We start from the raw sequence: 13,102 nt of genomic DNA on the forward strand, positions 1-13,102 counted from the left end.
ACAAAAAAATGGCAAATTTAGGATTTTTAAGGTAGGAGAACAGAGGGAAACACTCAGAAATGTTCAAAACCCTGTTTTTCAGACCCCCCCCATAGGCTGTAACAGCCTTACTCACTGTAACCTGTGCCAACACTGTGCTGCAGCCTGCCTCAGCTCTCTTACGTAGCTGACAATGAGAAGAATCACTGCCTCAAGCTGGAAATGCCTCTTTAATGCTGATCTTCAGGCTGACACAGTGTCTGACCATACCTCCACTCCCGTGGACCAACGGACACACTAACAAAATAAGGGGGAGGCGAAAAATGCAGCCAGCACCCTGTGAGACACTGCTAAGCCTGTGCTTGAACCCCTGCTAAGCAGTAGGTGAGGATGAAAAGCGGGGATGGCCCTGAGTTTAAAAAATACTTGTGCAGGCTGGCTAATAGGTACCACCAGGGATTAACCTGTCAGCTGCAGACCAGAGTCTGCTTCTTCTCTACACAGGCAGAGCTGAAATCAAGGTGAAACCTCCAAGCACTGAAAACACCAATTAAGGGTCAAAACACCAAATAAAATAAGAAAAAGAGAAAGCAGAACAGAAACACTCCTTATGGCTTGCGTGCAGCATGGAAAAACTGTAGGTGGCAGTACAGCTCCCAATGAAGTAGGAGGGAGACAGAAAAAATCTGGAGTCCAAAGTTATTCATCATGAAATAAGACTTAGGGGTCCTTTTACTAAGGCGCGCTAATCGATTTAGCACGCGCTAAATGCTAAGGCGCCCATAGAATCTAATGAGCGCCTTAGCATTTAGTGCGCGCTAAAACAGTTAGAGCACCTTAATAAAAGGACCCCTTAGTTTTTAATTATGTAGCATGAGACTGTATATTCATGCAATGTTAAAATTTTCTTTTTTTATATAAATTAATTCTATTAATCCACTCATATCACAGGCATGATTTCAATCAAGTCTTTATAACTAGTGATTTAAATCAAATCCACCCTAGATTGTTTATTAAGATTCTTGATAACCTTTCTGTGGTTATGCTGAAGGGATAGCTCTGATCTGCAACCCCTGATCAGGCTAGGGAGGGAGTGCTGAAAAGTTCTCAGCCCAACCAAGACGAGAATGACATGGATATGGTTCAATCAGTGATCTGAAGCAATGTCAAAACATAGAAATTTGCTTCTGCAAATTGGCACTTAATGAAATAAGATAACATTCTTTTCAACTATGGCAAAATAAAGCTTGGAATTTAGGAAATTGGTTGGTTGGGCTGAGAACCTTTCAGCTCCCCCTCTAGGGCTAAGAGGCAGGGTGGTATGGAAGGGTGGTGCTGATGGAATTGATGTACAGGGAAAGGGGAGAGAGACATAAGGGGGAAGGATACTGGATGGAATTGGATAGGAGGGAAAGAAAGGGGGCAGATGCTGATTGAAGAGGGGTGGATGGAGAGAGAAAGGGCAGACATTGGATGGTAGTGTGGCGGGTAGAGGGGGAGCATATGCTGGATGGAAGTGCAGATGGGAGAGATAAGGGAGCAAATGCAGGAAGGAAATGGGAGGAGAGAAAGAGGGGAGCAGATGATGGAAGTGGACAGAGAGAGGAGAAGGTACTAGATGGAAGGGGTGGAGAAAGAGGGCACATGATGGAAGGAGGAGATAAATAAAAGGAGGGCACATGATGGGGGGAAAGGATTGAGTTAGGGAAATACTGGAGGGGGTGAGGGAAAGAGCTGGCGAGCTGTAGGTAGACAGTAAAAAAGGAAATTGATGAGAGGGTAGTAAGAGTAATCTAGATCAGGGGTGCCCAACACGTCGATCGCGATCTACAGGTCATTCGCTCAGGCGACCCCAGTCGATCGCAGAGCGGGTTCCCTTCTTCCCTTCTTTTTTTTCCCATCCTGATTGGCCCGCCTCTTGAAGAACGCCGGCCAATCAGAGTGCTGGAAGGGCGGGGTGAAGGGTAGGTGGGGGATGGAGCTCAGCGCACCACAAGAAATAGAAGTGCCTGTAATGATTGAGGTAAGAGCCGAGGCCTAGTGCTGCCCGATATACAATTTTAAAACCCCCAAAATTGGCCTCCCAATCAGTGGCGTACCGGGGGGGGGGCGGTCCGCCCCCGCCCCCGCCCCGGGTGCACGGCTTGGAGGGATGCACAGCCGTCCGGTTTTCCTGCCCTTCCTTTCCCCCGGTCCGCGCTCGGGGTTCGCACCTGCCTGGTCCTGTACCGCCGCCCAAATGGTGCTGTTGGTTATCGCCAGACTCGCGGGAGTTGACGGCACCATTCGAGCATTGGTGCGGGACCAGGCAGGCGCGAGCCCCGAGCGCGGACCGGGGGAAAGGAAGGGCAGGATGACCCGGACCTGGCCGGCTGTGCACCCCTTCTAAATCCATTGTACTTGTCTTTTATTCAGTTCCACTAATGAGCATTGTGACACATGGGGCAGTTCTTGGAGGTATGTCTCTTCTGCATTTCTTTGTTTTCCTGTGCCTAAGTATTCTATTAATTTAACTTCCTTGTTCCTGTGGGGATCTCCAAAGGGGAAGAATGGGAGACAGCCGGTGGCAGGTGGTACTGTAGCAATTCTTGCAGGTTGCCATAGGCCTCAGGTCTTCCCTTTGCCTGGTCCTGCCCCTCCTCTGAGTCAGAGACAGGATTGGGGCAGAGGGAAGACAGCTCCTGAGGCCTATGGCAACCTGCAAGGATCGCTAAAGTACCAGCGATCCTCTCTGCAGACTGCTCTCTGCTGGAATTAGGTAAATGGATGTGGGGAGGGCAGGCCTTCGGGAGGGGGGGGTGCAGTCCTTCAAGGGGTAGTGCAGGCCTTCAGGGGGGGAGTCAACCTTTGGGGGGGAATGTGCAGACCTTCAAGGGGGGGTCAGGCCTTCGGTGGAGGGGGGTGTAAAGTGAAACACATGTACATTTCTTTTTCTGGGGGCCCTGGTGTAGAAGTACATGGAGGGAGGGAGAGAAGGGGTTCAAAGAGACGTACATATGCCGGACTATGGGGAAAAGAAATAATGGGTCTTAAAAATAGAGGAGAGGGAGAGAGATGGTGGACAATGGGATTTAGGGAGGGAAGGAACAGACAGGGAAGAAGTTGGAAACAAGGGATGGTATGGAGGGAGGAATAGAGATACTGGATAGGAAGGTAATTGGGAAGAGAAAGGGAGAGATGGTGGACCCTGGGGGGTGGGGAAGGAGGGAGAGATGAAGGATGAAAGGGTAGTTGAGAACAGGTGGATCTGAGGATGGTGATGAAAAAAAGGAAAGATGCCAGACTTGGGGGGAGGGAAGGGAAACAGAAGGGTTGGACAGAGATGGAAGATGGATGGTTAGCATGGTGAAAGAAGAAAACAACAAATGGGCAGGAGACCCTGGCAAGTGAGTTATCAGAAGACAACCAGAGCCTGAGACCAACAAGATTTGAATAATGTCCAGACAACAAAGGTAGTAAAAATGATTTTATTTTCAATTTAGTGATCAAAATGTGGCCATTTTGAGAATTTAAATCTGCAGTCTATATTTTGCACTATGGCCCCCTTTTACTAAACCACAATAGCGTTTTTTAGCGCAGGGAGCCTATGAGCATTGAGAGCAGCGCAGGGCATTCAGCGCAGCTCCCTGCGCTAAAACCCGCTATTGTCTATTTTTGTATGGTTGTTACTGAAGTGACATTGCATAAAGTCATCTGCCTTGATCTCTTTGAAAAAAAACCCAGAATATAAATGATAATTAACATTTTCTCTGCGTACAGTGTGCTTTGTGTTTTTAAAAATTTTATTATTGGTAGATCATTTTGACTTGGTCATTTTAAAAGTAGCTCGCAAGCCCAAAAAGTGTGGGCACCCCTGATCTAGATGGATGCAGAAAATAAATTGAAAGGGAAAATGAGGGAAGAAAGGGATTGCAGAAGAGAGGTGTGGGAGAGGGAAGGAGAGGAGAGAGATGCCAGACCAATGGGGGTGAAAGGAGAGATGGAAGGGGTCAGGCATACAGTTTCTGGAAGGGGCATAGGAGAGAAGATGCCATATAGGGGCAGAGAGATGGCAGACAGTGAATGGAAGGAAGAGAGTAACAAGAAGATGAGGAAAACAGAAACCAGAGAAGACAAAGGTAGAATAAAAATTTTCTATTTATTTATTGCTTTAGGAGACATGTGTCACTGTTTCTGTGGTGTTGCATTGTATGCAGAGTCCAGCTTCTTGCTGGTTCAATTTAACCTTTGTCTATGTATTTCTATTTTATCCCCCCTTTTACAAAACTGTGGAGCGTTTTTTAGCGCCAGCCGTGGTGGTAGCAGCTCTGATGCTCAGAATTCTATGAGCGTCAGAACTGTTACCACCGTGGCTAAAATCCACACTACAGTTTTGTAAAAGGGGGAGGGGTAAGTTTATGATGACATTCCATCTAGGCGAAGGTGTTTTCTGTGTTCTTGTGTTCGAAAGACATGGTTTTCTGTTAGGATTGACGGTGTAGGATTGATCTGTACTAGTCTGGCTTTTTTAGTTTTACAATGGGTGTATTGATGTTGTACTGCTCACTGCATATGTAAGATGCTGCCTTTTCCTAGGTACTCATGTGTGATGTGTGGATTGTTACTAAAAATCATGTTTTTTGTACAGATTGGGGGCGGGAGGGGGTGCCAAAAAATTATGGGCCCCGGGTGTCACATATGCTAGGTACGCCACTGTAAAGCAGAACACCAATTGTAAAGGAATTTTTGTCACTTTTATAGCATAAATAGTTTAAAGGAGAACCATAAAATATAAACGGTGAGAACAAAATGAAGACGGAGCTTGTATAAACAGGCACCCGAACATAGCCAGATAAAGCAAGACCAGATGTCCCTAAAGAAGCCTATCTCCCCATGCTTTCCGCTCCAACCCCCAGCGAAATCCGATAATAATGTTATATAACCTATTCCCCTAAATGATTTCTCCCGCTCCCCTAGTTAAAAGGCAAAACTCAATATCCCAGCTCCCTCGCAGGTCACGCGCACTCCCTCAACTTCCCGCCCTGAATTCCCAAGCTGATGACGCAAAATCACGTACAAGCCGTCCAATGGCCGGTCTCTCTGGAAGAGTCGGAAGCTGCCGGCAGGGCTTTGCTAAATCTCCGCCCAGTGCGCGTGATGTCCGCTTGGGATGGGATATGCAGAGCGAGACTGGGATAGCTAGCGGCACGGATGGTGGAGGCTCAGAAGACATTTGGTCTGGGGTGTTCAAGTAAAGCCTCTAGAGAACATGGCTGTTACGGCTGAGAGAGGTGAGGAAGTACTTTGAGAAAAGCCCATAGGCGCCAACTTTTTTTTCAAAACGATTGTGGGTCTTTTAGTGCAAAAAAAAAAAAAAAATCCCTTCCTGGAAATACTAAAGGAGTTTGTTTGGTTGCCAATAGATCTGGTACAACCAGAACAGAACAAGCAAAAAGGCTGACTCCGAAGTTGGTGCTATGGGGCAGCAGTTAAAGGGACATTAGATTGGAGTTGAGGTGCTTAGAACAGAATTGAACTGAAAACCACAAATTTTACTTTAAAACCGATATTTTAAACATTTTTTTTTTTTTGAAAAGCCACCAATGTCATTACTAAACGGGATTCTGTGAATAACTTTATTAAGATTATTTACTACCTTTTTGAAGAAATTCACCCAAGCTGGCATAGGGCAAGTGTAAATGGATATAAGCAATTTGTACTTGTATTGACTCGGATAACAATGTTTAAATATTGGCATAATAATTATAATAGCAAAATAAAAATTAATATAGGCAAATTAAAGTACAGTATTCCAGTATTCATAATAATAATATGACCTGGGCCAGCCTGACCACTAGGTAGAATTGGCATCCACCTAGGATGGCTGTTTGGGGGAGAGGACATTAGCATTATTTATAGTCGTGGTGTCTAAGGAAGATTCATTGTAGCCACTCATGCTCAAAGCCTGTCGGGTCCTACCCTCTCTGAATTTCCTGTTTTGGAATGAGGGACACCCCATCCCTCACCCCTTTTCAGCATGCAGGATGCTTAAGCATGAGTCTACATGATGACTGCCAAGCTAATGTCACATCAGAGAGGGTAGGAAGGGAAAGGAAAGGCAGCCGCTGGCTATCCTGGGGGAAGGAAGGGATGAAGAGATTCTGAACATCTCAGAGGAGATAAAGGAGAGATGGGCAGAAGGGAAATGTTGGACACTTCAGGAGAGGGAGGGTCTTGAGCTACTACTAGGTTGTGGTAGTGGTGGGGCACAGCTGAAGGTTTGTGTAGGGTGTCGGATGTTCTTGGGCTGGTCTTAAATATGACAGTGTCAACACAATGCACAAGAACACAGTAAAACATCATATAGTTGTACACTGAAACAGTAAATTTTCATAGAATATAGGCAGAATGTTCAAGATACATATTATCATAATACATGTGAAGTCATCTTAATGGACAGCATAGAGGAGAGAGGTAGAATGTAGATTGAAATGATATGACAGGGCTTCCCAGTCCTTTCCCGACGACCCTACAGCCAGTCAGATTTTTAGGATATCCATAATGAATATGCATGAAATTAATTTACATATATGTAGCCTCCAGTGTACGCACTTATCTGATGCATGTTCATTGTGGATATTCTGAAAATCTCACTGACTGGGAGGTCCTTAGGAAAGTGTTGAGAAGCCCTGCAGTATGGTATAACAAGGGATAGCTAGGTGAATTCTTATTTTCATGGTCTTTGGGGTTGTGAGAGTATTCAGAGCTTTTGGGGGGCCCTGGCTTCCTTTCTTCAGGTTTCTGTTCCTGTCTCTGTATATCATATGTTGTTCGCTCATTTTTCCTTGTTTTCTGTGTACACCTCTGCGGAGAAATTGTTTTTGAGCAAATGTTATATTTTGGGGAAAAAGTGTATCTTGAATTTCTGGCTGGCGGAGGTTCCTCCATCCTTCTGGTACTGGAGGAATAAATTACATGCTCTTCTCGTCTGGGAGGCCATTCTGGCTTCTTCCTCCCGCCGACGGAGCAGAGACTTTGTTCATATTTGGACTCCTTATTTGGACAGTTTGCCTCCCCGGGTTCGTAGTCGTATCTTAAATAGACTGCAGTTGTATTCCATCCCGCCTGTCTAATCTGGGGGGAGGGGGGTTGGGGGGTGTGGGGCTCTGGGCGGGATTTGCTTTTTTTGGGGGGGGGAGGGGGTTGGGGGGGTCGGGACGCTTTGTAACCTGAGAGGACATCAGAGTCCAGTCCTCTTGGGGGGAAGGGAGCTTTGTTTTCACTATTTGAAATAATTTTTTGTCCTGCTGTTTGCATTTGTTATGGTTGTTGCTTAATAAACACAGATTTCACTTAAAACAAGGGATAGCTTACACACACACACCTTGGATTATGTTTTGCAAGACAAGCAAAACAGTGAGCCGATGGTTGGTTCTCTCTCTGATGCTGCGAGAGTGTTACGACTGTTGTTCTGTGTGTATGAAAAGGACATGGTTCTCTGTTAGCATTGACTATACAGAATCAATTGACTGCAGGAACTGGCTTGTTTAGTTTTACAATGGGTGTATTGGTGTTCCAGTGCTCACTGAAGTGTTTAACCCTTTCAGGACCAAGGGACATATTTGTCCCATAACTTTAAAATCCTATAAATTTTGATTGGGATAGTCTACAGTTCTAAATTTGATATGTACGGATTCCATATGATACTGCCTTTATGTAAACAAACTGGTTCCGACATTCATTCATTAGCGTCGTTGCCAGATTGACGAGAAGATTCACTTGCCACACTGTCCATAAGCCAGAAGTTTGATTTTTAAAAAAAAAAATAATGATATTTCACAAAAAAAAATCAATTTTTTTGGCATCTGCAAGCCCTTTTTACCATAAAAATGTCGTCAAAACCACAAAAATTGGCCTACGATCCTTATGGTCCTGAAAGGGTTAAGATGCTGTCTTTTCCTAGGTGCACCCTTGTTGTGTGGCGCATGATTATTATAAAAATAACTTTTTTTATATAGAGGCGGGGTTGTTAAAAAATGATCAGCCCTGGTTGTCATATATACTAGGTATGCTACTGGATTTAATGCATATACATGAGATGTAAATTGGTCTCATGCATATGCATTAAGCTTATATCAAATGCCAGCCCACTTGGGTGAGCCCTGCAGGGATGCCACATGCGAGGGTTATGATAGGGAAAAGAAAATAGAGTGGAATAGGAGTATTGGGAGAGAGACAGCGGATGCTAAATCTAAGAGGGAGGAGACAGACAGGATAATGCTGGAGATGAAACACAAAAGGGCGTGGTAGATGGGGAAGAAATAGAGAAGATGGATTGTGGGGTGTAAGAGAAGGAGAGGCAGAGATCCTGGATGGCTGCAGTGGAGAAAAGGGAGGGGGAGAGAGGAGATTCTGGATGGAAGAGGTAAAGGGAGACATGGGATGGAAAAGGGGTGACACTGAAAGGAAAAGAAGAGAGAGAGGGGAAACAGTGGCTGGAACATAAGAATTGCCACTGCTGGGTCAGACCAGTGGCCCATCGTGCCCAGCAGTCCGCTCAAGCGGCAGCCCTTTGATCAAAGACCAGCGCCCTAACTGAGACTAGCCCTACCTGCGTACGTTCCAGTTCAGCAGGAGCTTGTCTAACTTTGTCTTGAATCCATGGAGGGTGTTTTCCCCTATGACAGACTCCGCAGCACTTCATGACAACGAATTCCGAATATTAAGGCTTACTACCTTTTCTTATGGACATTTTAGAAAACAATTGAAGACCTATCTTTTTCCTAAATATTTGACAGTTTAATGAATCATCTTATTTTATGTAACATGTTTACTTTTATAACTTTTTGTAAACTGCGTTGCACTTCTGGTTATGCGGTCAATAAGCACAATGTTATGTTATTGGACGATCGGGGGAGGGGAGGGGGCCCCCTTCTTAATTTCTGCTCTGGGCCCGAACACATCATGACTTACACGCACGCTTAGAGGGAACATTGGCTGTGAGGTTCACTTTTTATAGATTTAGTAAAAGTTAGCACCCTGTGCTGCTGCAAAGGAAGAGGAGATACATAATAAGAGTTTGAACAGTATGGGAATTAAAAACATATGACATAGAGGCATATTTTCAAAATGAGCCCCGTAGTAACTAACCTGTTTGTTTGTTCTGCAGCCTACTACAGGTTCCTGGTGCTTTTCTTCAACTGCCTTTTGACCTTTGGCTCCTACTTTTGCTTTGATATACCTAGTGTCCTGCAAGACCAGTTCCAGGGGGTGAGTACAAAGGCAAAGGGACCCAGTCTCTTTTTATTAGAAGGACAGTTCAATTCAATGTATACAATCGTGGAAGAGAATGAAAAAAAAAAAAGAGCTCAGAATATTACAACATTTGTTTTTAATCACAATAAGCAGATGCCAGAGGAATGTGTTCATCAATATAATTTTACAAAAAAAAAATTACATAGTACTTTGTTTCAGAAAAAAAAATGGAAGCCTGCATTGCTTAGGGGCAGCATATGGAACAGCAAACAATGCTTGTCTTATATAATAATAATAATAACTTTATTTTTGTATACCGTCATACCCAGGGAGTTCTGGGCGGTTCACATCAATTAAACAAAACTTAATAAGAAATTACAATGAACTATATTTACAGTAATGAAGATATTGGAACAAAAATTAACAAGAAATGTGACATATGACGTATGTAATCTAACCAGTGTTCTCAGTAACTGACTTGTGCTATGGTGGTTCAAGGATCTGTTTTTTATTTTTCAATAAAATTGAACCACTGTTTAAAAACAACAAAAATAAAATCTAATCTATAGTATTTCTGCTATGTGTTTGAAACCATAATTTTGTTTTGCAATATACTTGAAATAACGTTATAGTTGATTTATTTATTTTTACTTATTTAAGTTATTTTATATACTGTCTATCAATGGACGTTGTCTAAGCGATTTACATTCAGGTACTCAAGCATTTTTCCCTATCTGTCCCGGCGGGCTCACAATCTCTCTAATGTGCTTGGAGCAATGGAGGATTAAGTGACTTACCCAGGGTCACAAGGAGCAGTGCAAGGTTTGAACCTGCAATCTCAAGGTATTGAGACTGTAGCTCTAACTTCTAGACCATTCCTTTGAGATGTGTAGGCCTCAGCTCTTTTATAACGAGATGCCTATAAATATTTCCAAAAACTTACCTATTTTATGAAGGCACTCGGAGCTATCCCTAGTAGTGTACATATTCTAGTGCACAAATTTGTGCTTGTACTTCATAAGAACATAAGAAGTTGCCACTGCTGGGTCAGACCAGTGGTCCATTGTGCCCAGCAGTCCGCTCCTGCGGGGGCCCCCAGTTCAAAGACAGTGCCCTGAGACCAGCCCTACCTTCATACGTTCCAGTTCAGCAGGAACTTGTCTAACTTTGTCTTGAATCCCTGGAGGGTGTTTTCCCCTATAACAGCCTCTGGAAGAGCATTCTAGTTTTCTACCATTCTCTGGGTGAAGAAGAACTTCCTTATGTTTGTACGGAATCTGTCCCCTTTTAACTTTAGAGAGTGCCCTCTTGTTCTCCCTACCTTGGAGAGGGTGAACAACCTGTTTTTATCTACTAAGTCTATTCCCTTCATTATCTTGAATGTTTCTATCATGTCCCCTCTCAGTCTCCTCTTTTCAAGGGAGAAAAGGCCTAGTTTCTTTAATCTCTCACTGTACGGCAACTCCTCCAGCCCCTTTACCATTTTAGTCGCTTTTCTCTGGACCCTTTCGAGTCGTACCGTATCTTTTTTCATGTACGGTGACCAGTGCTAGATGCAGTATTCCTGGTGAGGGCGTACCATGGCCTTGTACAGCGGCATGATAACCTTCTCCGATCTGTTCGTGATCCCCTTCTTAATCATTCCTAGCATTCTGTTCGCCCTTTTTGCCGTCACCGTATATTGCGCGGATGGCTTTATCGATTTGTTGACCAGTACTCCCAAGTCTCTTTCCTGGGGGGGGTCTCTCCAAGTACCGCCCCGGACATCTTGTAATCGTGTATAAGATTTTTGTTACCGACATGCATCACCTACATTGAATCTCATCTGCCATGTCATGGCCTATTTCTCGAGCTTGTTTATGTCACATTGCAGATGTTCGCAATCCTCCCACGTCTTCACTACTCTGAATAACTTTGTATCGTCTGCAAATTTAATCACCTCATTCATACCAATTTCCAGATCGTTTATAAATATGTTGAAGAGCACAGGTCCAAGCACCGAACCCTGTGGCACTCCACTGGTGACGCTTTTCCAGTCTGAATATTGTCCATTTATTCCCACTCTCTGTTTCCTATCTGCCAGCCCATTTTTAATCCAATTTTTAATGAACACATTTTGAAAAGTAATAGGCGCAGGAATAATCTAAGAAAATACTTTTTTACAGGAAGGGTAGTAGATGCGTGGAATAGGCTCCTGGTAGAGATGGTAGAGACAGACTATGTTGGAATTCAAGAAAGTATGCGACAGGCATTTGGGATCTCTTAGGGAGAGGAGGAGATAGTGGATGGTATGAATGGGCCATTTTACCTTTTACCTGCCATCATATTTTCTATGTTACATGTATCTCACAATTGAGCCTCTCATCCGCTTTAGCATGCCTGTAGGAATTCCTGCATGAATATTTATGTGACAGTAGGCATGATTTTTCTAGGCACCTACTTTTTTTACACACATATACAGTCAAACCTTGGTTTGCAAGTGTTTTGCAAGACGAGCAAAACATTTTTGCAAATCGTGACTCGCAAACCAAGCATTGACTCAATTTGTGAGTCCCCCCATCAGTGATCTGGCATCGCCCCCACCCTGCACGCAAACACCGCCCCCCCGTGCACTGGCATCGCCCCCCCCCCCTCACGAACCGGCATCCCCCGCCCAAACTGAAGGCTTACCCCCAATCTGGCACTGGCATGCAGCACTAACTCACAGGAGGTGACAGTGCCCGAAGATCATGCTGCTTGCTGGACTGGGCCTTCAGCATCTGCGCATGCTCAAGGCCTTCTGGCTCCCGCCTCTCTCCAAGATTCTCGGAGAGAACGAGAGCCAGAAGGCCTTGAGCATGCGCAGATGCTCAAGGCCCAGTCTGGGAAGAGGTAGGATCTTCGGGTACCGGCACCTCCTGTGGGTTGGTGCTGCGTGCCGGTGCCAGATTGGGGGTAAACCTTCAGTTTGGGTGGGCGGGGGATGCCGGTTCACGCGAGTGGAGGCGATGCTGGTTCATGGGGGGGCGGCGTTTGCGGGCGGGCGGGATGCCAGTTCTTGGGGGGGATGTGGAAGTGCACCAGTGGCCTTGGGAGTGGGGGAAGGGGTCTTTTGTGGATGGGGTGGGGTGGAGCAGCGCTGGTGTCCAGGGGGAGGGGTGATCGAATCAAGCGAGTTTCCCTTACTTCCTAAGCGGAAACTCACTTTGATATATGAGTAATTTGGTTTACAAGCATGCTTCTGGAACGAATTATGCTCGTAAACCACGGTTCCACTGTACTCCCATTTTTCATGTTATATGTTACACTCATGCAAAATGCTTTCAGTTTACTCCCCTACTGTGCTTGTGTGTCTGTGGAATAACTAATGCTGTCTTGCTGAGGGGAAAAAAATTAATTTGATTGCATATTGGGTGTTATGAAACCACTTCCTTTGATCACAATCAATAAACAATTATAGCATCTGAAGATTTTTGTTTTGTTATCTAAATAATTTTAATATTAGTAAATCGTCATCTGTTTGAATAAAGACACCATAACATTTGTAAATTTTTCTGAGCTTCCAGGGAAAATAGACAAGAATTGTAAATAAACAATATTGTAAGAAGGGAGGAATATTATTAAAAAATAAGCCAGCAGAAAATTGCCTGGCCGCTTAAGTGTTTTCTGTGTATCCTGGGGTAATATGACATTTTATTTGGTTGTTTGCACAGAACCTGACTTGCAGTAATACGACCCTCGCCAATGGCACATCTGACTGTGTGGAAGGTCTGGGTATGACACCAGAGCAGTACAACCTGCTGTACGCCATCTATGCCTGGACGTGAGTCTCACTAGCTCTAGTGCACTATTTGAGAAGATGCCAAATTATATATATTTTTGTTGTATAGAACAGTACCGTATTTGCCGG

General features: G+C 44.5%; 1 protein-coding gene across 1 annotated transcript in view; it reads left to right on the forward strand.

Moving 5' to 3' along the window:
* The first annotated feature begins 5,063 nt into the window (after positions 1–5,063).
* Positions 5,064–13,102, forward strand: part of LOC117345622 (major facilitator superfamily domain-containing protein 1-like) — a 47,824-nt gene continuing 39,785 nt past the window's right edge. The window contains exons 1-3 of the mRNA XM_033914528.1: positions 5,064–5,249; positions 9,128–9,228; positions 12,906–13,015. Of these exons, the coding sequence (XP_033770419.1) occupies positions 5,228–5,249; positions 9,128–9,228; positions 12,906–13,015 (233 nt within the window). The 5' untranslated portion in view covers positions 5,064–5,227. The remainder of the gene's footprint in view (positions 5,250–9,127; positions 9,229–12,905; positions 13,016–13,102) is intronic.

The sequence above is a fragment of the Geotrypetes seraphini genome, chromosome 11 (assembly GCF_902459505.1).
Source record: "Geotrypetes seraphini chromosome 11, aGeoSer1.1, whole genome shotgun sequence".
In the NCBI taxonomy this organism is placed as follows: domain Eukaryota; kingdom Metazoa; phylum Chordata; class Amphibia; order Gymnophiona; family Dermophiidae; genus Geotrypetes; species Geotrypetes seraphini.